This window comes from Bubalus bubalis, chromosome 18 (genome assembly GCF_019923935.1).
Source record: "Bubalus bubalis isolate 160015118507 breed Murrah chromosome 18, NDDB_SH_1, whole genome shotgun sequence".
Lineage (NCBI taxonomy): Eukaryota > Metazoa > Chordata > Mammalia > Artiodactyla > Bovidae > Bubalus > Bubalus bubalis.
In genome coordinates this window covers 2499027-2524499 of record NC_059174.1, presented here as the reverse complement: position 1 = coordinate 2524499, position 25473 = coordinate 2499027, and the positions used below count along the sequence as shown (strand labels likewise).

At 41.5% G+C, this 25473-nt stretch overlaps 1 protein-coding gene and 1 long non-coding RNA gene across 3 annotated transcripts in view; one reads left to right on the top strand and one right to left on the bottom strand.

Moving 5' to 3' along the window:
• Positions 1–254: 254 nt before the first annotated feature.
• On the bottom strand, positions 255–1411 carry LOC123330234. The gene is made up of 2 exons (XR_006545979.1): positions 1279–1411; positions 255–855 (listed from the first exon to the last, which is right to left on the bottom strand). It is a non-coding gene; the product is annotated as an uncharacterized LOC123330234 (long non-coding RNA).
• An 84-nt stretch (positions 1412–1495) lies between these two features.
• The window catches only part of LOC102393839 (craniofacial development protein 2), a 41311-nt gene continuing 17333 nt past the window's right edge, over positions 1496–25473 (top strand). For both annotated transcript variants that reach the window (XM_006063342.4, XM_006063343.3), the window contains exons 1-4: positions 1496–1705; positions 16444–16561; positions 17658–17877; positions 18184–18308. In XM_006063342.4, the coding sequence (XP_006063404.1) occupies positions 1642–1705; positions 16444–16561; positions 17658–17877; positions 18184–18308 (527 nt within the window). In that variant the 5' untranslated portion in view covers positions 1496–1641. The remainder of the gene's footprint in view (positions 1706–16443; positions 16562–17657; positions 17878–18183; positions 18309–25473) is intronic.

The following is a 25473-nucleotide window of genomic DNA, read 5'->3' as shown; positions in this document are numbered from 1 at the left end:
AAAACGGCTCTTCCACATACCCCTTTTCCTGTATAACACTTAGCAAGCATCGTTTGAATTCTTCCACAGCCTTCTGATATGCAGAACTTGCCTCAGCTGCAAGCTTAACATTATTGACACCATATGGCCTTTTGAAACATGCAACCCAGCCAGTGCTACAGAGGGCTTCTTCACATTTTTCTGACCCTGGCTAACATGGTGGTAAACTTTTTTGACTTTCAGCCTCAACAATGCTGTCTACGAGACTTGTTTCATTGGTTTTATTGGCTGAATCCACGAATTGAGCCGCTTTTCCATCTTTTCCATAGCTGCCTCGCACACTCTGAATGTCACTTTAGCACTTTACGGATCAGCATCAAATACAGATCGGTGACTTTCCTTTTCCTTGATGCACTGGATAGTTTATTCTTTAACACTGAACTCACAGCCACAAAACATACCTGAATGAAGCTTTATCTAACCCAGGTATTTTCTCCATAAGACACATCACAACCTTCTTGCACTTACGAACATTAGGAAGCACCCCAGAGTGCAAGCTTGCTCTGCTCGCCGCACGATAGGTCAATGAGTCAGAGAGACGAAGTGTTGAGGCAAGGCCGGCAGACGGAGAAAAAGGGCAGGCTAGTGCATCAAAACAACCATCTTACTGGGATCTGGATGCCAGGTTCTTTTATAGATCAGAGAGAAAAGAAGCAATGAGGAACTTAAGTCACAAGGCAGAATAGAGGGAGATGCAGTGGGGAAGTAAAGTGAAAGGGTCTTCAGTCTTGTAAAACGTCTCCGAGGGAAAGTCCAGCCTTCAGAAGGGGTGTGCTAATTCTTCTATTCACAGGTGGGCAGGGACAAACACCTCTCCTAGAGCGGAACAAAGGCACTTTAGTTTACAGTCAAGCAGAGAAGCAGGGTCCTCCAGGCAAGCTATTGAGTATGATTATAATAATAAAAGCAAGTCAAAGAAACAGTTTCCAACAGGGAGTCAGAACTGGCTTCCTCCCTGCAACACACCCAGGGGTCATTTTAAACAGCGAAATCACCGACAGAAAGCAGAAAGATGAAAAAAAAAAAAAAAGGAAACGCGGCACTTAACAGACTGGGAAGATGATACTTATTTACACTAAGAGGGCTGAAGCAAGATAGCAAATTGTCTGCCTGCAACCTCAGTACAACCCACCACTGGTTAACTCAAAATTTTCACTCTCTGAGCATGTCGGGGGAAATAACCCCAGAAAGCACCGTGAATATTGATTTGGGGGGTAGGTGACTATTTTAACAACTAACCGAATTCAATAATATCAACCAGTGACTAACGAAGGGCAGCTGTGTTCCCATGGGCAAAACAAATTTTCCTTAAACAGATACACTAAATCAAAGCCGCTGAGTTCTGAAGACTACAAGTCCCAGCATGCACCGCTTCAGGACGAAGCCCGCATTCCGCTGACCGCCATATAAGCGTCAGGTCCGCGGCTTTGGCCCGGAAGTGGTGCTTCTCGACGTAGCGCCGTTTCTGCGTGTGCGCACGCGCCGCCGGAGCCGCCGCCATCCCCCGTCGCCTCCGCGCACTCCGCGTTTCTACCGTCTCTCCCTAGAGCTTTGCCGTTGGAGGCGGTTGCTGAGGCACCGTAGGCCCCGCGCGGCAGCAGTATGGAGGAGTTTAAGTCCGAGGATTTCTCCGTCTCGAAGGAGGACGAGGACTACGCGCCGTCGGGTGAGCACTCTTGAGGCGAGAGGCGACTTGCCCCGCCCCCGCCTCGCTTGAGGCTCGCTTTGCCAGGCGTTTGTGGGCCCGGTGGGAGGGTGGCCTGGTTCTCAAGTGGCCCTGAGCCCGCACCGCGCGGCCGGTTGCCCCAGTTAGCGTACCGGGACCTTTCCCGCGGCTGATTCTCTGGGCCGTGTTCGGCCAACGCCCCCTCTCAGAGGGCGGGAACCCGCAGGTGAGCTCGACCGTTAGAGGTGGTTGGGTATCGCGTACCCTCAGCAACCCTGAACGCTTCTGAAAGGCCATCTTACGCAGACCTGCCGTCCCCAGGGAATTGCTAGCATCACGACCCCGATACATCATTTTCTGTCCTCAAAAGAGACATGGTGGTTAAAAGTTCACATAATGATGTCTTTTGCTTCTTTGCAGTCTGCATATTCAGTCCTTCATAGACCTTTGTTTTATTGTTTTTCTATGTTGCCCCCATCTTGGCGCTCTGTGCACCATGCAAATAGAAATAGGCAGACGAGTTTTGGAGGAAAAGGAAAGAGTGGCTTTGTTACTTTGCCAGGCAAAGGGTTAGGGCAACACGGTAGGCTAGCGCGTCAAGAATTGTGCCCCTCTGCCTGGTGAGTACGGAAAGGTCGTATAGTCAGGCAGGAGTTAGTGATAAAGTATCCAGGCAGTAACCGTCTAGTATTCTTCTGCGAAGTTTCAAAAAGGTTGCTGGCGAGATTAGGGTGTGGTCCGGTTTGTCAATGGTGGTGAGCTTCTCTGGTCCTTTAACCTTGCCTCAAGTGGTTTCTTTGCTGTTCCTCTGAATAGCAAGAGTTCTACTGTTTGGAAATGAGAGAAGGTCAGGGAGACTGGAGTCTTGCCTATAAGAAATAGGGGACAAAAAGGCTTCTGTGCCCAGGAGTCCCTAACGGGCCTGCTCGGCAACATGTATAGGCTTCTAAAACAGATCCAGACCAAAATGTTACCCATACCTACCCCTTCTGCCATCCTGCCCGTTCCCCAGACCCCCACATCTCATTAGAAGTATCCGCTCGCACAGTTGCACTGGGTCAAACAAGATAAAAAAATAATAAAAAAAAAAGCCTGGATAGTTGTCCTTGTTCACATTCTTTTGGTCGAGCCAATCATTACATTCAGTTTGAAGCTATGGCGAAGATGAATTTCTGATCACTCTGTCACGAGTATGGCTCTTACTGAGCTACCGTTATCAACTAAGACTTGCCATAGTTTCCCGGCTCCTTTCCTGCGTTAGATTTTTGTCCGCCAACATTGTGTGTGCTAAGTCCTGCTCTTTGTGACCCTATGGACTGAGGGCCCGTCAGGCTCCTCTGTCCATGGAATTCTCCAGGCCAGAATACTTGAGAAGGTTGCCATGCTCTCCTCCAGGGGATCTTCCCAGCCCAGGGATGGAACCCCGGTCTCCTGCGTCTCTTGCATTGGCATGCAGTTTCCTTACCAGTAGCGCCATCTGGGAAGCTCTCCAAATGTCAGCATGATTACTTGAAAATTAGTTTTCATTGTAATCAAAGTTACCATGCACCTGCTTAAAAATAGTCAAATATTTCTAAAAGAATTATTTTGAAACTGAACCATTTCCATCACTTATCCCTGTCCATCCTCCACTGAAGAAACTGCTTTCTTTTAAAATTTGGTATTTCCATCATCTGCTGACTTAACCCATTCATATTAGGTCTTTTAACATCTCCTTGAGTCTTTCCCCTCTCTGCCAACACACACTTTTTCACCTTCAGACCCTTCTCACTTCCCCAGCCTGCCAATGTTCCTATGTCAATTTGGGTTAGACTATTATTGTTTCTTTTTTTTTTGGTAATGACTTTGAATATCATGTGACTGAACCATCTGGTATATGCAGTTACTGCTTTTCTTGCACTAGTTTTCTGTGGAGTTAATAATTGCCATTTTGTTGTTGTTTAGTCATCTATGTACTTATTACTGATTTGATCCTAAATGCTCAGAATTGTTTAAATCACCTCCCAACATATTTAGATTTATTAGATAATCATTTGCTATTTTGAAGTCCATCTTTGTCTTCTCATCTGCTCCTATTTGTCTTGGTTTTATAATTTTTAAACCTAAAATCTTCCATCGTGACCACTATGGATGTTTCGTTTATGTCCCTTTTCTCTTAGATTCCCTGTTTTCTTGGGTCCCATGATGTCTTTTTTCTTGGTGTGTTCCACCAAAATAAGAATAAATCCTCAAATAACTTTTTGAAGAAAGATACATGTTAGAAACTTTTTTTTTTGAGACCATGAGTATCTAAAAATAACCAGGTGACCCTCAGGCATGATTAATAGTTTGGTATGGAATTCTGTATCTGTAGTTTTTTATCTGAATTTTGAAGGTATTTCTCCATTATTTTCTAAGTTTCCAGTACTTTAATTAAAAAAATCTTGTTGCTAATTTTTACTTATTTACATAAAATTTGTCTCTGGACGCTGATAGAATCTTGTCTTTGTTTCTTCTGTAGCTTTTAAAATTTAGGGGGGACAATTTTCTTCATTTCATTTTTTTGGAATCATCATTATTTATATATTGACTCTTGCTACACCTTATGGACTGGTGCTTCTGTTGTTTTTTTTTTCTTTCCATAAACTGTCGGTCAGTTTCCTCTCTGTGCAGCCTGGCTTTGGGGTTGTTGACTGGGGATGGCCAGGTGGGCTGCTCTTTGCACAGTGACTTTGAGGTTCTTAGAGGAGGTGTTTGGCGCAGTTACAGCACAGTACGATTGGTCGCAAGTCAGCAACCCTTCAGCTGTTTGACACTGTAGACCAGAAACTTCCAGAAGCCACTGGGGAGCGTGTGCTTTGTTTTCTTATTGTCCTCATAACCGGGGTTGGACATCACGATATTTTTAATTTTGGGAAAAAAAAAAAAATTTTTTTTTTTTTTTTTTTTTGAAAACTTTTAAATAGCATCATGTTCTGTTTCATGAGTGGAGCATCTTATTGCTCTATGGATATTAGTTACGCTTTGGGCTTCTCACTGTCTGAGATGGCCCACACTCTGTGTAGGTGTTTCTCCCCTTACTACTCTCCCTTGCCAAGGTGACTCTGTCCCCTGGGGCCACTTGAGCCTTTGGAAACAGCATTCTGTGTATGGAATGCATATCTCTCTAAATACATCTACTTATCTATCAAATAATAATGATAATAATGTTCTAAATATTTCTACTTTTAACTTATGTACAGTAAAATTCACTCTTAGAGTGTTCTGTGATTTTTTGACAAATGCTTATAGTTATGTAACCACGACTGAATTTAACAGTTTCAGGGCCACCTTTCCTACCCCTGAAAATCTGTGTATAGACAGTTTTATTTCCCCTTCTTCTGTGAACATAGCTTTTGTTTCTCTTGCTAGCCTCTTGTACTTGGTACAGTTCCAGTGTGTATTGAATAGGAGTGGTGAGCGTGGACATTCTTGCCTTGTTCCCAGTTGTAAGGAGAAAGCATGAGTGTTTCACCATTCAGTATAATGTTACCTACAGGTTTTTTCATAGATGCCTTAAGCACTTCACATTTTCACGTGCTGCAGTTCGTGGGGTTGCAAAGAGTTGGACACGACTGAGCAACTGAACTGATTACTTAGTCACATTACCAGGTCTGTGTAATTATGCAGATTTTTTGCCTTTTTTTAAACATTTTACAAATGAAGAGACTGAGGCACCCCAAGTTACTCAGCTAGATTAGATGGGCTGGGATTTGGATCCTGGCAGTCTGCATATACTGCCCCTCAGTCCTTATGGAATTAAAAAATTCCCTGTATTCTTTATTTGCTGAGAAGTGAATTTTGTCAAATGCTTTTTCACCATTTATTGCTCGTGTGGTATTTCTGTTTTTAATCTGTTAATGATTTTAAATTCATCCCAACCCACCCCCATAAAACTTACTGGATGTATTATTATTCTACATGACTAGATTTGGTTTGCTAAAATTTTATTGAGAAGTTTTGTGTTTGTTTATAAGGAATGTTGGTCCATAGTTTTCTGGTAATTTCCTTGTCTGATTGGTATCAAATAATGCTAGCCTGATAAAATGAGGAAACAACCTGTTTCCTCTAAGTTGTTTTTTAGTCACCCTAGGTGTTTGTTTTGGGCATTAACATGTTAGACACATTCTCTGATTTTTGCAGTAATTCTTAGTTGTTTGTTTCATGTTTAAGCATGGAGGACTGAAAAGGTGGTGCAAGCTTTGAGTCTCTGGACAAGATTTGTTCATTGGCTATAAAAGCGCTGAGGGCTTCTCTGGTAGCTCAGTGGTAAAGAATCTGCCTGCCAGTGCAGGAGACTCGAGTTCAGTCCCTGATGTGGGAAAATCCCATATGCCCTGGAGCAGCTGGGCCGGAGCGCCAGCCTGTGCTCCAAAGCCGGGGCCACATCTGAAGCCCTGGCACCCTAAAGCCCATGCTCTGCAGCGGAGAGGCCGCTGCCGAGAAGCTCGCACGCCGCGGCTAGGGTAGCCCCTGCTCCCCCAACTTGAGAAAGCCCGTGCAGCAGCAAAGACGCAGCACAACCAAACATAAACAAAATGAAGCGAAAGAAAAAAATGCTGAGTCACTACACTGTACCCTTGAAACTAATATTGTTAATCCACTATACTCGTTTTAAAAAGATTTGTTCACTTTGTGCTGTTTTGTCTCTAGGGATGTTATTCTTACAGTAACCACATGGAATTTAATCATAGTTTTTGTTGTTGTATTGTTTGAAATTTGCTTTTCTCTTATCAGTGCGATTGAGTATCTTTTTTCATGTTTAAGATCCAGAGCCACATGCATTTCTTTGTCTGAACTGTCTGCAACATTCACCCAGTTTTATGAAGAAAAATAAGTGTATAGCAAAAGTGCATGAACTTTGTTGAAAACTAGAAAATGCAGGCAATTAAACATAAAATCAGAATGACTACATTCCCACCACCTAGAGATTATCAGTATTGATTTCTTAGTGAAACCCACCCTTATCTTTTTTCTATTCCCAAGTGTTGTTACTAATATTTGTATTTTTCCCCAACCTGAAATCATACTTTTTTCATGTTTCTTTGTAGCCTGCTCTTTTCAGTGAACATTCTCTCCCTGTTCATTTCAGTAAACTTTGAGATCATCTAATATACAAACCATATTCAGGTTTTCCCTGTTGACTCAAAAATGGCGACAGCTTTTTTGTTTAAATCATGGTTGAATTCCGGACTACTTCTATCATTCAGTTGTTGCATCCTTTACATCTGTTTTAATCTAGCACACTCATGTTTCTGTAACATAGATTGGCATAGGAGACCAGGCTGTATGTCCTGTGGAATTTTGTCTGGTTACTCCCTCATGGTATTAGGTGATTCCTTTGTCCCTTGAACTTGTGTTAAATTCGAGTGAGTGAGTGAAAGTCGCTCAGTCATATCCGACTCTTTGTGACCCCGTGGACTGTACAGCCCATGGAATTCTCCAGGCCAGAATACTGGAGTGGGTAGCCTTTCCCTTCTCCAGGGGATCTTCCCAAGCCAGGAATCGAACCCAGGTCTCCCGCGTTGTGGGCAGATTCTTTACCAGCTGAGCCACAAAGGAAGCCGAAGAATACTGGAGTGGGTAGCCTATCCCTTCTCCAGGAGATCTTCCTGACCCAGGAATCGAACTGGGGTCTCCTGCGTTGCAGGCAGATTCTTTACCAACTGAGCTATCAGGGAAGCCTGTGTTAAAATTAAAAGTTAGATCTAAATGCTTGGTGGGTTCAAATAAAATAATTTTAGTTTACAAAAAAAAGTTCATAGCTGATGTGTGTGTTTCATAATGCATAATATCAGAAAACAAAATACCTGGTTAATTCCCATAGTTGTGACTTCTGGATCAGAATGAAGAGAGTTTGATCCCTTAATTGTGTAACTATTTTTTCCCTTGGAACTGGAAAGTGTTTTGTGTTATATTAGGTTGGCGCAAACATAATTGTGGTTTCAGACTGTAAATTTTAAATCCTAACTAGGCTCAGACATCTCTCTATTAATCAAAATAGGAACCATTACAATCAATACATATTTTTGCCAACAACAAATAAGTTTGTTTATTCCTGTAGCATAAAAATGTGTGCTTTGGGATTCAAAGAATTCTTGAAAAGCATTTTCTGAATCCTGCTGGTTGTGGAAGCATTTTCCATGCTAAAAGTTGTCAAAATGCTTGAAGTGGTAGTCAGTTGAAAAGAGATCAGGTAATGGCAGAGGAAACAAAACTTCGTAGACCACTTCGTTCAACTTTTGAAGCATTCGTTGTGTGATGTGCAGTTGGGTATTGTCCTAAAGAAGAATCGGGCCCTTTCTGTTGACCAATGCTTGTTGCAGGCATTGCAGTTTTATCGATTTGCTGAGCCTACTTATCAGATGTAATAGTTTAGCCAGGATTCAGAAAGCTGTAGTGGGTCATACTGGCCGTAGAGCACCGAACAGTGACCATCACCTTTTTTTGGTGCAAGTTTGGGAAGTGCTTTGGAGCTTTTTTGTCCAACCGCTGAGCTGGTCATTACCAGTTGTATACGATCCACTTTTCACCGCAGGTCACAATCCAATAGAGAAATGGTTCATTGTTGCGTAGAATAAGAAAAGATGACATGTCAAAAGGACTTTTTTTTTTTTTTTTTTTTTGCGGACAGCTTATGGCACCCACTTATTGAGCTTTTTCACCTTTTCAATTCGCTTCAAATGCCAAACGACCATAGATGGTCAACCTTGGGTTCTTAGGCAACTTCTGTAGTTTTACGAGGATCAGCTTCAGTGATGGCTCTCAGTTGGTCGTTGTCAGCTTCCGATGGCTAGCTGATATCTCTGTCTTCAAGGTCTCCTTTGCAAAACTTCTTGAACCTCTGCTGCACTGTATGTTTGTTAGCAGTTCCTGGCCCAGATGTGCTGTTGACATTGCGGGTTGTCTCCGCTGCTTTGCAACATTTTGAACTCAAGGAAATCCCTCGAATTTTCTTTTTGTGTAACATTTCCATAGTTTAAGTATAAAATGAACAGCAAGTAATAAGTCATTAGCAAAAAAAAAAAAGAAAGAAATGTGCATTAAAATGACGTATAACATGACCACATTCATTTAATGTATTCCAGAATCAAATGGCAAAATTCAAATTACTTTTGCACCAACCCAATAATATACTTAATCATTAAAACTCAAATTGTCTTTAACCTTACATGATAATCTTTGGTTGAATTACTACCATCATTGTAGTGAGAGAGTGAGTCTTTTTCTAGTTTTGTGGTTCTTTTGCATTTATTGTTTAATGTTGGGAAAGTTCAGCTTTTCCTTGTCAGTTGGGGCAGGATAAATATTTAGTTCATTTCTCTTAATTACCAGTTTTCAAAATTGGGAATAATCTTAATGGTAACCTAAAATGGTGCATAGTATTTTTTCCTGTTTTTTTTAAATTTGTAATTATCATAAAGGGGTAACAGTTTGGGGGGATTTTTTTTTTTTAATCAATGCAGTGTGTTTCAGTAACAGTTATTCCTTTTAATGGTCTCGTCATCACTTTGGGCCACTAAAAGTTCTTTCAAACTAGATCTTGTATCCTTTTAATGTGACCCATTATACCTAACTTCCTTGTTTTCTGGTACAGCAAAATTTCCCCATTTCAGCTTGTGCTTTCCTTCCCTCAAACCCGAAATTAGCTGCACTTTTTGGGGAACCCTTTTTGTGTAGAGTCATATGAAAGAATACAATCTGAGCTTTAAAGAAATGCTCATTGCTACTAGAGTAACATTGCTTCTCTGCTGTTTCAGTGTTCACTGTTCAGAGCTAGAAAATATTTACCTTAAAAGTGTTAAGAGTTCTGAATTTTTTTCCATGTAATCAGGGCTTTTAAACTTTTTTTTTTTTTTTTTTTAGTTTTAATTTTTTTAACACTAAAAACATTTTGTATTGGGGTACAGTCTATTAACAGTGTTGTCATAGTTTCAGGTGAACAGTGAAGGGACTCAGCCATACATATACATGTATTCATTCTCCTGGAAACCCTGCTGGCGCATAACACTGCCATCCGGTCTGGCACATAACATTGAACAGAGTTCTGTGTGCTATACAATAGATTTTTGTTGGTTATCCATTTTAAATACAGAAGTGTATACATAACCTTCCCAAAGTCCGTAACTATCCCTCTCCTGACCCCTGCAACCATGAGTTCATTTTTTAATTCTGTGAGTCTAAGAGTTCTGAATTTTAAATTCAGCTTTAACATTTGTTTTCACTTAATTTATTTGATTTTATAATGGTGTCATTTCTCTTACTCTGAAGATCTGGATTCTTAGCGTTATTAGCAAAACAACTTCCTTTTATCTATATTATGAAAGAAATAGTTTGAAAATAACAACACTGATGTTATTTCTCAAAATAGAACTTTTCTGGTCTTTCATTTCAGTTTAGTCCCTCAGTCGTGTCCAACTCTTTGTGACCCCAACGCCAGGCCTCCCTGTCCATCACCAACTCCCGGAGTTCACTCAAACTCACGTCCATCGAGTCGGTGATGCCATCCAGCCATCTCATCCTCTGTCGTCCCCTTCTCCTCCTGCCCCCAATCCCTCCCAGCATCAGGGTCTTTTCCAATGAGTCAACTTTTCGCATGAGGTGGCCAAAGTACTAGAGTTTCAGCTTTAGCATCATTCCTTCCAAAGAAATCCCAGGGCTGATCTCCTTCAGAATGGACTGGTTGGATCTCCTTGCAGTCCAAGGGACTCACAAGAGTCTTCTCCAACACCACACTTCAAAAGCATCAACTCTCTGGAGCTCAGCTTTCTTCACAGTCTAACTCTCACATCCATACATGACCACTTGAAAAACCATAGCCTTGACTAGACGGACCTTTGTTGACAGAGGAATGTCTCTGCTTTTGAATATGCTATCTAGGTTGGTCATAACTTTCCTTCCAAGGAGTAAGTGTCTTTTAATTTCATGGCTACAGTCACCATCTGCAGTGATTTTCAGTTCAGATCAGATCAGTTGCTCAGTCGTGTCCGAATCTTTGTGACCCCATGAATTGCAGCACCCCAGGCCTCCCTGTCCATCACCAACTCCCAGAGTTCACTGAGACTCATGTCCATTGAGTCAGTGATGCCATCCAGCCATCTCATCCTCTGTCGTCCCCTTCTCCTCTTGCCCCCGGTCCCTCCCAGCATCAGAATCTTTTCCAATGAGTCAACTTTTCGCATGAGGTGGCCAAAGTACTGGAGTTTCAGCTTTAGCATCATTCCATCCAAAGAAATCCCAGGGCTGATCTCCTTTAGAATGGACTGGTTGTATCTCCTTGCAGTCCAAGGGACTCTCAAGAGTCTTCTCCAGCACCACAGTTCAAAAGCATCAATTCTTCGATGCTCAGCCTTCTTCATAGTCCAACTCTCACATCCATACATGACCACAGGAAAAACCATAGCCTTGACTAGACGAACCTTTGTTGGCAAAGTAATGTCTCTGCTTTTAAATATGCTGTCTAGGTTGGTCATAACTTTCCTTCCAAGGAGTATGCGTCTTTTAATTTCATGGCTGCAGTCACCATCTAGAGTGATTTTGGAGCCCAGAAAAATAAAGTCTGACACTGTTTCCACTGTTTCCCCGTCTATTTCCCATGAAGTGATGGGACCAGATGCCATGATCTTTGTTTTCTGAATGTTGAGCTTTAAGCCAACTTTTCCACTCTCCTCTTTCACTTTCATCAAGAGGCTTTTTTTTAGTTCCTCTTCACTTTCTGCCATAAGAGTGGTGTCATCTGCATATCTGAGGTTATTGATATTTCTCCTGGCAATCTTCATTCCAGTTTGTGTTTCTTCCAGTCCAGCGTTTCTCATGATGTACTCTGCATATAAGTTAAATAAACGGTGACAATATACAGCCTTGACGAACTCCTTTTCCTATTTGGAACCAGTCTGTTGTTCCATGTCCAGTTCTAACTGTTGCTTCCTGACCTGCATACAGATTTCTCAAGAGGCAAGTCAGGTGGTCTGGTATTCCCATCTTTTTCAGAATTTTCCACAGTTGATTGTGATCCACACAGTCAAAGGCTTTGGCATAGTCAGTAAAGCAGAAAGATGTTTTTCCGGAACTCTCTTACTTTTTCTATGATCCAGCGGATGTTGGCAATTTGATCTCTGGTTCCTGTGCCTTTTCTAAAACCAGCTTGAACATCAGGAAGTTCACAGTTCACATATTGCTGAAGCCTGGCTTGGAGAATTTTGAGCATTACTTTACTAGCGTGTGAGATGAGTGCAATTGTGCGATAGTTTGAGCATTCTTTGGCATTGCCTTTCTTTGGGATTGGAATGAAAACTGACCTTTTCCAGTCCTGTGGCCACTGCTGAGTTTTCCAAATTTGCTGGCATATTGAGTGCAGCACTTTCACAGCATCATCTTTCAGGATTTGGAATAGCTCAACTGGAATTCCATCACCTCCACTAGCTTTGTTCATAGTGATGCTTTCTAAGGCCCACTTGACTTCACATTCCAGGATGTCTGGCTCTAGGTCAGTGATCACACCATCTTGATTATCTGGGTCGTAAAGATCTTTTTTGTACAGTTCTTCTGTGCATTCTTGCCATCTCTTCTTAATATCTTCTGCTTTTGTTAGGTCCATCCCATTTCTGTCCTTTATTGAGCCCATCTTTGCATGAAATGTTCCCTTGGTATCTCTAATTTTCTTGAAGAGATCCCTAGTCTTTCCCATTCTGTTGTTTTCCTCTATTTCTTTGCATTGATCGCTGAAGAAGGCTTTCTTATCTCTTCTTGCTATTCTTTGGAACTCTGCATTCAGGTGTTTATATCTTTCCTTTTCGCTTCTCTTCTTTTCACAGCTGTTTGTAAGGCCTCCCCAGACAGCCATTTTCCTTTTTTGCATTTTTTTTCCATGGGGATGGTCTTGATCCCTGTCTCCTGTACAATGTCACGAACCTCATTCCGTTGTTCATCAGGCATTCTATCAGATCTAGGCCCTTAAATCTATTTCTCACTTCCACTGTATAATCATAAGGTATTTGATATAGGTCATACCTGAATGGTCTAGAGGTTTTCCCTACTTTCTTCAATTTAAGTCTGAATTTGGCAATAAGGAGTTCATGGTCTGAGCCACAGGCAGCTCCTGGTCTTGTTTTTGCTGATTGTATAGAGCTTCTCCATCTTTGGCTGCAAAGAATATAATCAATCTGATTTTGCTGTTGACCATCTGGTGATGTCCATGTATAGAGTCTTCTCTTGTGTTGTTGGAAGATGGTGTTTGTTATGACCAGTGCATTTTCTTGGCAAAACTCTATTAGTCTTTGCCCTTCTTCATTCCGTATTCCAAGGCCAAATTTGCCTGTTACTCCAGGTGTTTCTTGACTTCCTACTTTTGCATTCCAGTCCCCTATAATGAAAAGGACATCTTTTTGGGTGTTAGTTCTAAAAGGTCTTGTAGGTCTTCATAGAACCATTCAACTTCAGCTTCCTCAGCGTTACTGGTTGGGGCATAGACTTGGATTACTGTGATATTGAATGGTTTGCCTTGGAAACGAACAGAGATCATTCTGTTGTTTTTGAGATTGCATCCAAGTACTGCATTTCGGACTCTTTTGTTGACCATGATGGCCACTCCATTTCTTCTGAGGGATTCCTACCCGCAGTAGTAGATACAATGGTCATCTGAGTTAAATTCACCCATTCCAGTCCATTTCAGTTCGCTGATTCCTAGAACGTCGACATTCACTGTTGCCATCTCCTGTTTGACCACTTCCAATTTGCCTGGATTCATGGACCTGACATTCCAGGTTCCTATGCAATATTGCTCTTTACAGCATCGGACCTTGCTTCCATCACCAGTCACATCCACAGCTGGGTATTCTTTTTGCTTTGGCTCCATCCCTTCATTCTTTCTGGAGTTATTTCTCCACTGATCCAGTAGCATATTGGGCACCTATTGACCTGGGGAGTTTCTCTTTCAGTATCCTATCATTTTGCCTTTTCATACTGTTCATGGGGTTTTTAAGGCAAGAATACTGAAGTGGTTTGCCATTCCCTTCTCCAGTGGACCACATTCTGTCAAATCTCTCCACCATGACCCACCCGTCTTGGGTTGCCCCATGGGTATGGCTTAGTTTCATTGAGTTAGACAAGGCTGTGGTCCTAGTGTGATTAGATTGACTAGTTTTCTGTGAGTATGGTTTCAGTGTGTCTGCCCTCTGATGCCCTCTTGCAGCACCTATGGTCTTACTTGGGTTTCTCTTACCTTCGGCGTGGGGTATCTCTTCACAGCTGCTCCAGCAAAGCGCAGCCATTGCTCCTTACCTTGGACAAGGGGTATCTCGTCACCGCCGCCCTTCCTGACCTTCAGCGTGGGATAACTCCTCTAGGCCCTCCTGCACCCACGCAGCCACGGCTCCTTGGTCGTGGGGTTGTTCCTCCCGGCCGCTGCCCTTGGCCTCGGGCATGCGGGCGTGGGGTATCTCAGCCCCAAAAAATAAAGTCTGACACTGTTTTCCACTGTTTGCCCGTCTATTTCTCATGAAGTGATGGGACCAGATGCCATGATCTTCGTTTTCTGAATGTTGAGCTTGAAGCCAACTTTTTCCCTCTCCTCTTTCACTTTCATCAAGAGGCTTTTTAGTTCCTCTTCACTTTCTGCCATAAGGGTGATGTCATCTGCATATCTGAGGTTATTGGTATTTCTCTGGTTTTTAACCTTTTGCTAAGGATGTACAGTCAAAATACTGTTTCTAAAGTACTTGGAGTAAATCCTTTCTTAGTGGGCTGTGTTATCATTTTGGTTATGTTTATTTAAACTTTGCTTAATTTAAGAGATTTTCAGAATCCTGCAAAGAGATCAACACAGAGAACTCTTGCTTCCACCACTGCCTACCCCACTGTGTTCTCCCCTGGCCCTTACAGACCGCAATTTTCCTTAGTTTTCTGTTTTTCCTTACAGTTGTGCCTTTTTAGACTCCATTAGTATAAAGTAACACGGTACAGCGAGGTACCCACCCCTGTCGGTTTGTTGTAAGTCATTTTACTCCGCGTTTAGGAGGAAGCAAAATTACATTTGTGTGTTCAGATACCTCAAGAGACTTTCATTGACACTTGGAAAGTCAACATGACTTGCTTCAGTTTTAGAACCCTTGTGTTGACTATTCTGTCAGCCTCCAATGCTTGTTTGCCAGATTTTCTAAGGGCTGGCTCGCTCTCATCAGTTTTGCTTGCTTTTTTCCAGCAGTGAGTGTGTGTGTCTCTGGTTGCCCTGGGTCTCCTCTGCTTTCACTTGGGCGTCCTCTGACCTTGGCCGGCAGGTCTGCACCCGCTTCAGCAGTTGCCGCTCTCGGGCTCAGGTGCAGTAGTTGTTACACAAGGGCTTAGTTAACCCACGACATGTGAAGTCTCCCCAGATCAGGGATCGAACTCACGTCTCCTGCATTCGAGGTGCCTTCTTATCCACTGTGCCACCAGAGAAGTCCAGGAATTTCCTCATTATTTTTTTCATTTTCTGAAAAATTTTTAGTCATCTTTATTTTGTGAATGCCTCTCTGAGGAGATTAATTATAAAGGTTTTTTTTTTCTTTTTCCTAGTTTTGTTTCCTCTAAATTCCTTTGTTTGTTCTCAGTCTTGCCTTTGATAGTAGAGGCTCTCCTCAAGTGTGTAGTGGTCTTAGTTCATTGTGAGTGAATATTTAAAAGCTAATTGGAAGTGCAGGGTTATTAAAAATAGCACTGTTTATAACGGCCCCAAACCAAATGGCTATCAACAGAGAAATGGATAAATAGTGGTTTAGTCTACAGTAAAACTATTTAGGGATGAGAATAAACACACTACAATTAAATGCAAGGAACTGGGTGACTTACAAATGGAATGTTGAGTAAAAGATGATGTATGCAAGAGTACATATTATAAACTTCTTCCTAAAGTTCAAAAACAAAACTAATCTGTGATGTTAGACTTAAGAATGGCGGTTCTCGGGGGCATGTGGCTTGATGCTAGTGATTGCAGTAGGGCCCCAGGGGCTTCTGCAAGCCGCTCATGTTCTGCTTCTCAGATGGGTCTAGTTACACAGGAGTGTTCAGTTTGCTTAATTTCATTGACCTGTACTTTAGCTCGTGTGCTTTTTGGTATGTTATACTTGCAGTAAAAGCTTATGTGAAGTAAAAAAGAATAAATCTGGTTGAATCTGTGTGTACAGGATCTGTTGACAGCTACCCACAGAATGTGGTCAGACTGGGCATCCAAGGAGCACTTTTGTTGGGGACCCTGAGTGTCACTGTCCGAAGGTGGGAAATCGATATATTTGCTTTTTCTGCTATGTCTACCTTGAAGTCTTTAAGCCTTTTTCTAAGCCTCTTTTATTGATAAGACAAGGTATGTTTTGTTTAGTTTGGAAGATGTCCAAGATGAGGTAGAAACATCAATTTCTTCTTTGAAAATTACAGAAGTAGTTTTGGAATTTCTGTTCATTCTTTCAGCATATGCTTCTAAAGACATGCAGATATATGTGGAGCATAGCAGAAATTGCAAACGTTAAATATAAGTGGGATGAGTTAAGGACGGAATTATGGACTGCCCTGGAGGCCTGGAAAGGTGAACTTACCCTGTCTTCAGAAACTGGGAGGACAACCCTCAGAAAATTATACTTGAGTCTGGTGAAGAACAGAGGAAAGCACTAGACTTTTTTTCTGAATGAAAATGTGTCATCTTGATATCAAAATTTTATTTCTGTCTGTCTGACCACCTTATGTGATTTCAGGTGGAGAATGTCATGAAGATGCTGTAAATGAATTAGTGAAGGAAGGTGAAATGGGTGCTGAAGAGGAGACACAGAAAACCAAAGGGACAAAAAGAAAGGCTGAGAGCGTTCTGGCCAGGTGATGCTGCCCTCAAGGCCCTGAAGTCAGGGGCTGTTGACACAGCCATCCAGATTGCTGGCATTGGTCTGATGACAGATTTCTTGCTGCTAGAACTTCTACCCTTTTCTCATTGAGGGAAATATTTGGAGACATTTTAGGATTTAATTCTTACTCTCTGGAAAGCTTTAAAAATGTTTGAGCTTTAATTTTTAAAAAAATTTATATGTAATAAGTGTGCTTGATTTAAAATGAAAAACTTAGAAATTCTCTGGCTGTCTAGTGGTTAAGACTCTGCTTGCCGTGCCATGGCCTGGGTTCAATCCCTGGTTAGGGAACTAAGATCCTAGAAGCTGTGTGATGTGCCAAATAGAAAAAAAAGGGAGGGGGGGAAGAAAGGGAAAACTCAATTACTAGAAAAAATATGTACCCCATCCCTAGCCTTTGTTGCTTTGTGAAATTATGAAATTTCTCAAGTTATTTAAGTCAGATAAGGGAATCTTTCAGTATAAGTCTTCCTGGACATGAAAAAGTAGATTGTAGAAAAAGAATTTTGAATATTAGGTGATTGATTTGAAGTCAGAATAGTGTTAAGCAATTTAATCTTGGGTTCAATGCTTTTATCCTTGAGTTTTTCTGTATTCCATTTTTGCTGTCTTCAGAAAATATTCAAGAAACAAGGCTCCCCACTTCTCACCCAGTGAGAACCCTAGGAAGAGATGGTGTGGATAAATCTGAGGCTCTCGTTAGTCTCTCTCATCAATCAGTCTCAAAAGTCAAAAATATCTGGCGTATGTATGTTCTTAGAGCTCTCTTCTTGAACATACTGATTCTGTGAAGTGATTTCTTGGTGAGAATAGCTAGTACTAACTCAGAAGTAGAACAGCATATATTTTGGTTCTCAGTGTTTTGGGAAAATGCTAACTGTAGGAGTTGGGTTCTTTTTTCCTTCCACAGAATCTTAGCTTACCTCTCACACTCACTGTATCCTGTGTGTTAATCAATAGTCCCTGATTTAAAGTCTTCTGAGGTTTACAACATTATGTTTGGAATTCAGGAAGGGATAACTGAAAATATTTTGCCTGTTTATTTTGTTTTTTCTTGTGATGGTGATTAGGAAGAGAAAACACAGTGGCCTCTCACCGCAACACAAGGACGAGGAGGATGCCAACAGGGAATCTGGAGGGAGTATTAGTGAGAAGGAAGATGTAGCTGCAGAGCAGGAAAAAGGTGCCGAGTCAGAGGATGCCAGGGAAGAGGAGGTGGAGGAAATGTTGGCCAGCTCCGTCAGTGACCTAGAACCAAAATCAGAAGTGCCTCCGAGTACACAAGTTAAAGTAAGTTAATAGTTGAACGCGATGAATGTTTTTCAGAAATTCCCCAGATAGATATTTTAAATTTGCAAACTCAGATTTGAGGCTTAACAACAGAGATCAAACTAGTGGCCTTTTAATATTAACCCTACCAAGTGAAAAGCAAAATATTCCCTATGGGAGGAAACATAAGATTTTCTAATCAAATCAATTTTCAGTGAGAATTCAAGTGTTTAGAGATGAAACAAATGTTAAGAATTGCCAGGAACAACATGTTTGAGTGGAACTTTTAGTTTTCTTTTTGTATCAAACTTAATACACTTTTCATAGACAGGAGAGGAGAATAAAGAGATGGCTTCAAGTAAAGTGGTCAAAGCAGAAGAACAAGAGAAACCTAAAGAACCAGAAGAAGTTAAAGTCACCAAGGTGTTGGATATTGCTGGTGAAAAAGTCAGGTAGGATGACGTTTACAAACTTCAACCTGGTTCTTTTGAAAAGGAACATCTTTCTTTTAATAATATTTATTATTTATTTATTGGCTGCACTGGGTCTTCATTGCTGCACCTGAGCTTTCTCTAGTTGAGGCAAGCAGGAGCTCCTTTCTGGTTGAGGTGCACGGGTTCCTCATTGGGGTGGCTTCTTTTGTTTGGGAGATAAGGCTTAGTTGCTTTGTGGGATGTGGTATCTTCCTAGACCAGGAGTCAAACCTTGCGTTGCAAGGTGGATTCTTAACCACCTAAATGGAACATCTTTTTAAATGGGGTTAGACATTTGTCCTCGTACCAACACATCTAAATAGTTTGGAAGAATTCTATTAGAACTCAAGGTTCTTTTCTATTAGAACTCAACAGTGGCTCCATTAATTATCAGGGAACATGAGAATGGTCCTTTAACATGTGGTAATGTAGTTTGGAGGTAGTATGAAGTGGATGACTAAATAGAAACAAGAAAATGTAAGAGTTCAGCATTATATGGGTTCCACCTACTTATTGCCATGCATTGTGACTTTGGCAATTTCTCCCTTTATTACTTTCCTTAAAATTGGCGTATGTGAAAAGTGAAAGTTGCTCCGTTGTGTCTGACTCTTTGAGACCCCATGGACTACACAGCCCATGGAATTCTCCAGGCCAAAATACTGGAGTGGGTAGCCTTTTCCTTCTCCAGGGGATCTTCCCAACCCAGGGATAGAACCCTGGTCTCCCACATTGCAGCAGATTCTTTATCAGCTGAGCCACAAGGGAAGCCCAAGAATAATATAGTGGGTAGCCTATCCCTTCTCCAGCAGATCTTCCCAACCCAGGAATAGAACCAGGGTCTTCTGCATTGCAGGCGGATTCTTTACCCACTGAGCTATCAGGAAAGTCCCCAACTTTTTCATGTATAATCCATGACCACCCCCCCCCCCCCAAACCTTTGAGTCAGGTGACAATTAAAAGTACTAAGAGACATAGACCAAGGATACCACATAAACCAATTAGAATCAAATGGGTTCAAGATGGCAGACAAGTTAACTTCCACTGGACCTTGATCCTCAAGCAGCAAGCTAAGTGACACACCCAGAGGCACCATGACAGTTCCAACGCACTATCAGAAGACCAGAAAGTGGGCCATGGCCTAGCTCCTGGACATCTTCACCCCTTCCCCAGAACACTTGGAATAGTCCTCCCACTTGTTAGCAGATGAAATTACCCAGCTCATGACAGCTAACCATGCCACATTTCTAGAGAAGTTTGATTCTATTACTATTATCTCAATATTATTTTTTCAAGCGATTCATAGGTTTGTTACTAGCTTAGAAAAGCAGTATAGTCTTAATACTCTTAGCTGTTCTGGATGAGAGCCACATGCCTAGAATTTCCTCTTCCCCATTTATTTAAAATTATAATATGAAAACAGCAGATCTGAAGATACAGCTAGATAACGGATAAAGTTCCTGCTGGCATAGTGATTTGATTTAGGTCTGTCGTGAAATGATTAGTAATAACTGTATTTTCAGAAGTCATCTTCCATGCTTTATCAGTAGTCAGTTCCAGTCATTTATCCCATCAAGTTATAATTAAATTTAAGTTGTATTTCAATGGGAAAAAGGGATTTCCTATGTGTGAATTTTTTTTTATGGAAAATACAACTCAGAACATTCTATGAAATGTGTTAACTTATAGGAACTGTTCTTCAGGCTTTAAACTTTCACTCCTACTCTTATAATTTATTTGCTTTTGAAAAAGATGTTGACTCAGTTCCATGTGTGAAAATACTAAGATGATCACGAATACCAAACTGGGAATGCCCTTATTCTTCAGATCGTAGGAATCCATGCTTTCACTGCTGAGGGCTTGGGTTCAGTTCCTGGTTGTGGGAACTGAAATCCTGCAAGCTGGGTGTCTTGGCCAAAAAAAAAAAAAAAAAACACCCAAAAGACCCCTCCAAACCAAGCAGGTAGATTAGCATGTTTTACTGCGTAATTGAGATCTTTAAATTGGGGACCATATGGTTATCATTTCTCTTTTGGAAGAAATAAGTTTATTCTGTATTTCATCATTCTTACGTCACTTTCTTCATAACCATTGTACCTCAACATGTATGATAACACCCACTTTTATGATCAGCTTTCAGTTTATCAAATATAGTCTTTTAAATTTAATGCATTAGCTTTACATAATTCATAGGTTTTACTACCTTGATAATAATAATGGGGTTTTTTCTTTTTGTTTTTTTTGTAGTAAGATGTTTTTCAATGAAGGAAGCAGTGTGTTGATTTATGTTCTAACACAAACTCCTTAATGTAAACTGTTTCCCTGTCCAGCAGCTGTGTCATTGGAACTTACTCTTGCAAACACTTAAACTTCGAATCTCATCTGATGTTATATGATCATACTTTTAACTGGCAGATAACTGTCAGTTAATGTTTGTCAGCAAGAAACGGATAAGAGACTCCTTTATATCATCAGATCAGATCAGTCGCTCAGTCGTGTCCGACTCTTTGCAACCCCATGAATTGCAGCATGCCAGGCCTCCCTGTCCATCACCAACTCCCAGAGTTCACTCAGACCCATGTCCATCAAGTCAGTGATGCCATCCAGCCATCTCATCCTCTGTCGTCCCCTTCTCCTCCTGCCCCCAATCCCTCCCAGCATCAGAGTCTTTTCCAATGAGTAAACCCTTCGCATGAGGTGGCCAAAGTACTGGAGTTTCAGCTTTAGCATCATTCCTTCCAAAGAAATCCCAGGGCTGATCTCTTTCAGAATGGACTGGTTGTATCTCCTTGCAGTCCAAGGCACTCTCAAGAGTCTTCTCCAACACCACAGTTCAAAAGCATCAATTCTTCGGCGCTCAGCCTTCTTCACAATCCAACTCTCACACCTATACATGACCACAGGAAAAATCATAGCCTTGACTAGTTGAACCTTTGTGGGCAAAGTAATGTCTCTGCTTTTAAATATGCTATCTAGGTTGGTCATAACTTTCCTTCCAAGGAGTAAGTGTCTTTTAATTTCATGGCTGCAGTCACCATCTATAGTGATTTTGGAGCCCAGAAAAATAAAGTCTGACACTGTTTCCACTGTTTCCCTGTCTGTTTCCCATGAAGTGATGGGACCAGATGCCATAATCTTTGTTTTCTGAATGTTGAGCTTTAAGCCAACTTTTTCACTCTCCTCTTTCACTTTCATCAAGAGGCTTTTTAGTTCCTCTTCACTTTCTGCCATAAGGGTGGTGTCATCTGCATATCTGAGGTTATTGATATTTCTCCTGGCAGTCTTGATTCCAGCTTGTGCTTCTTCCAGCCCAGCCTTTCTCATGATGTACTCTGCATACAAGTACAGCCTTGATGTACTCCTCTTCCTATTTGGAACCAGTCTGTTGTTCCATGTCCGGTTCTAACTGTTGTTTCCTGACCTGCATATAGGTTTCTCAAGAGGCAGGTCAGGTGGTCTGGTAATCCCATCTCTTTCAGAATTTTCCACAGTTGATTGTGATCCACACAGTCAAAGGCTTTGGCATAGTTAATAAAGCAGAAATAGATGTTTTTCCGGAACTCTCTTCCTTTTTCCATGATCCAGCGGATGTTGGCAATTTGATCTCTGGTTCCTGTGCCTTTTCTAAAACCAGCTTGAACATCAGGAAGTTCACGGTTCACATATTGCTGAAGCCTGGCTTGGAGAATTTTGAGCATTACTTTACTAGCGTGTGAGAGGAGTGCAGTTGTGAGGTAGTTTGAGCATTCTTTGGCATTGCCTTTCTTTGGGATTGGAATGAAAACTGACCTTTTCCAGTCCTGTGGCCACTGCTGAGTTTTCCAAATTTGCTGGCATATTGAGTGCAGCACTTTCACAGCATCATCTTCCAGGATTTGAAATAGCTCAACTGGAATTCCATCACCTCCACTAGCTTTGTTCATAGTGATGCTTTCTAAAGTCCACTTCACTTCACATTCCAGGATGTCTGGCTCTAGGTGAGTGATCACACCATCTTGATTATCTGGGTCGTAAAGATCTTTTTTGTACAGTTCTTCTGTGTATTCTTACCACCTCTTCTTAATAGCATCTGCTTCTGTTAGGTCCTTACCATTTCTGTCCTTTATCAAGCCCATCTTTGCATGAAATGTTCCCTTGGTATCTCTAATTTTCTTGAAGAGATCTCTAGTCTTTCCCATTCTGTTGTTTTCCTCTATTTCTTTGCACTGACCGCTGAGGAAGGCTTTCTTATCTCTCCTTGCTATTCTTTGGAACTCTGCATTCAGATGCTTATATCTTTCCTTTTCTCCTTTGCTTTTTGCTTCTCTTCTTTTCACAGCTATTTGTAAGGCCTCCCCAGACAGCCATTTTGCAGTAGGTGTTGCGAGAAGGGCAGACACACAAACCATAATCACAGAAAACTAGTCACTCTAATCACACGGACCACAGCCTTGTTTAACTCAGTGAAACTAAGCCATGCCGTGTGGGGCCACCCAAGACGGGTGGGTCATGCTGGAGAGGTCTGACAGAATGTGGTCCACTGGAGAAGGGAATAGCAAACCACTTGAGTATTCTTGCCTTGAGAACCCCATGAACAGTATGAAAAGGCAAAATGATAGGATACTGAAAGAGGAACTCCCCAGGTCGGTAGATGCCCAATATGCTACTGGAGGTCAGTGGAGAAATAACTCCAGAAAGAATGAAGGGATGGATCTAAAGCAAAAACAGTACCCACTGGTGGATGTGACTGGTGATAGAAGCAAGGTCTGAAGCTGTAAAGAGCAATATTGCATAGGAACCTGGAATGTTAGGTCCAGCTGCCCCTGCTGCTGCTGTGTCGCTTCAGTCGTGTCTGACTCTGTGCGACCCCATGGACTGCAGTCTACCAGGCTCCTCCATACTTGGGATTTTCCAGGCAACAGTACTGGAATGGGGTGCCATTGCCTTCTCCGTTAGGTCCAGGAATCAAGGCAAATTGGAAGTGGTCAAACAAGAGATGGCAAGAGTGAACGTTGACATTGTAGGAATCAGCGAACTAAAATGGACTGGAATGGGTGAATATAGCTCATATGACCATTATATCCTCATGGTTAGCTTCATGTTAATCACTTTGGAGCATTAATACTGCGTTGATGATGATTGTCCTCAGCATATCACATCATTACCACCTGACATTGGTGCTGATGAGTTAGACTGCTTAGGCGCTATCTGTCAGTATTCTCCATTACAAAGACAGTCTTTTCCCATATAATCATTTTTGGGACCCATTAAATCTTGATGATGTGAATTAAGAATGTATTTTGCTGCCAGGAATCACCCTGGGAACTATTGAGTTGTCCAGCAGAGGGAAGTAGAACACTGATGGTGAGCCTCTAATGCTTTCAGTGTCCTAAAAAATACACAGAAAGAGTTTACTATGCCACTAGGAATGCAGTGTTAAATATTGGAAATCTTTCTTGGTTTGTATTATTTCTCATGTATTACATTGGATATCTGAGGAAGATGTATTATAACTTTACCATTGACTTGACAGTGATAAAGGCTGGTGAATAACTATTGATGAGAAATCATTAAATTTTCTGATCAAATTAAATTTTATGGATTTATTAATATTTATAAATATAGTTGACACAAATTTTTTTTTTCCTTTTAAAAGCAAATGTATGGTGATTTTAAATACCACATGAGTATCCGGAAAGCCTGCTGTTTCTGTCATTTGTCAGAAGAGGGCAGCCCCATGTCTATCAAAGAAACAAATATAAATGAGGAAAATCATTTTTTTTCCCATAAATATTCACACTCTCACACATATTTTATATTCAAAAGTAATATATTCTTATTACATTCAACATACACATTGCAGAGTTATATACTGTGCCAGATGAAACTTCTCTGAAAGTCAGCAGCATAATACACGTGTATTTCTTACTGGTTCGGAGAAGTCCAGTACAGGTTGGGTAGCACTCTGTCTTACTACCCAGCCAGGCAGACACACAGGAAATACACCGACTTGAGACTTGCTGTGTCACGAAGAGTGAGGAGATACATTTTCATTTAATTTGTCTGTTTTGAGAATGAAACTTGTGCCATCAGCCCTGCCCTTTGAGTCTAGGACTTCTGTGGTTTTCATTTCTACAAAGAGGAACGGGTTCTGTTGGTTGATTGGGGTCAGTAGCCTGTGGTACGAGGTAGAGAAGGGAATCGGGGACCAGGGTGCTCCTGATATGAACATTCAGTTGGTGTTAGCCCCACTCCTTTCCTCCACCTTCAGAGGTTCCTGGTATCTCAGTTTCCACAGCCTTTGTAGGATATGGCTTGTTTATTGGCCATTCCACATGGCTGCAGCTTCAGAGAGCAGAGCACACACCTCAGTCACCTGCTGACTTGTCTGTTTGCTTTCCACCTTCAAAAAAATTTTAATTGACATCATTCTCCTGTTACACCTGTTCTTACCCTTGTGTAGTTCTACCTCTGTAAATTTATTACCACTATTTGGTAGGGTTTTGGTAGACAGTGGAGAATAAAGAATGTGTTCATTCCATCATTTCCAAGTGAAAGATTCCACTTGTTCTTCATGAACCATCTTAGGTCTCTAGATTCTGCCCAGGGCAAGGAGATTGAAAGCAGCTTTCTAAGCCAGTATTCTTGTACTCTGCATTAAGCCTCAAAGTGCACGTATGTTTGTTTTGTTTTTTTTTCTATAGCAGTATAAGGAATCACCCCAAGAATTAGCAGCTTAAGACCATGTTCTATTACAATTTCTTATAGTTCTGGCATAGCTGGACTTAGCTAAATGTTTCTTGTGCAGAGCCCCTTTTGCAGTTGTCCTTAATGGCTGGGTCTAGGAGTATCTTGAAAGTTTATTTACTTCCATGTCTGGTGCTTGGGTTAGGAAGACTCAAGACTTGGGATCTGGAACAGACACCTTAGGTATCTCTCTCTCGGTATTGTTGTGTGTTCTCCAGCATTGTGGCCTCAAGGCAGACACGTTTTCTGTGGTAACAGGGGTTTTAGAGGTTCATTATTGAGAAGAGAATCACCTGAAAGCTCTGTTATTTTTCTTAGCAAGTCTTAGAAATCATGTAGTGCCCTTCCCACTGAACCCTGTGAATTGTGGCAGCCACAAAGTCCCATCAGTTTCGGGGAGCAGGGGTGACATATACTCTTA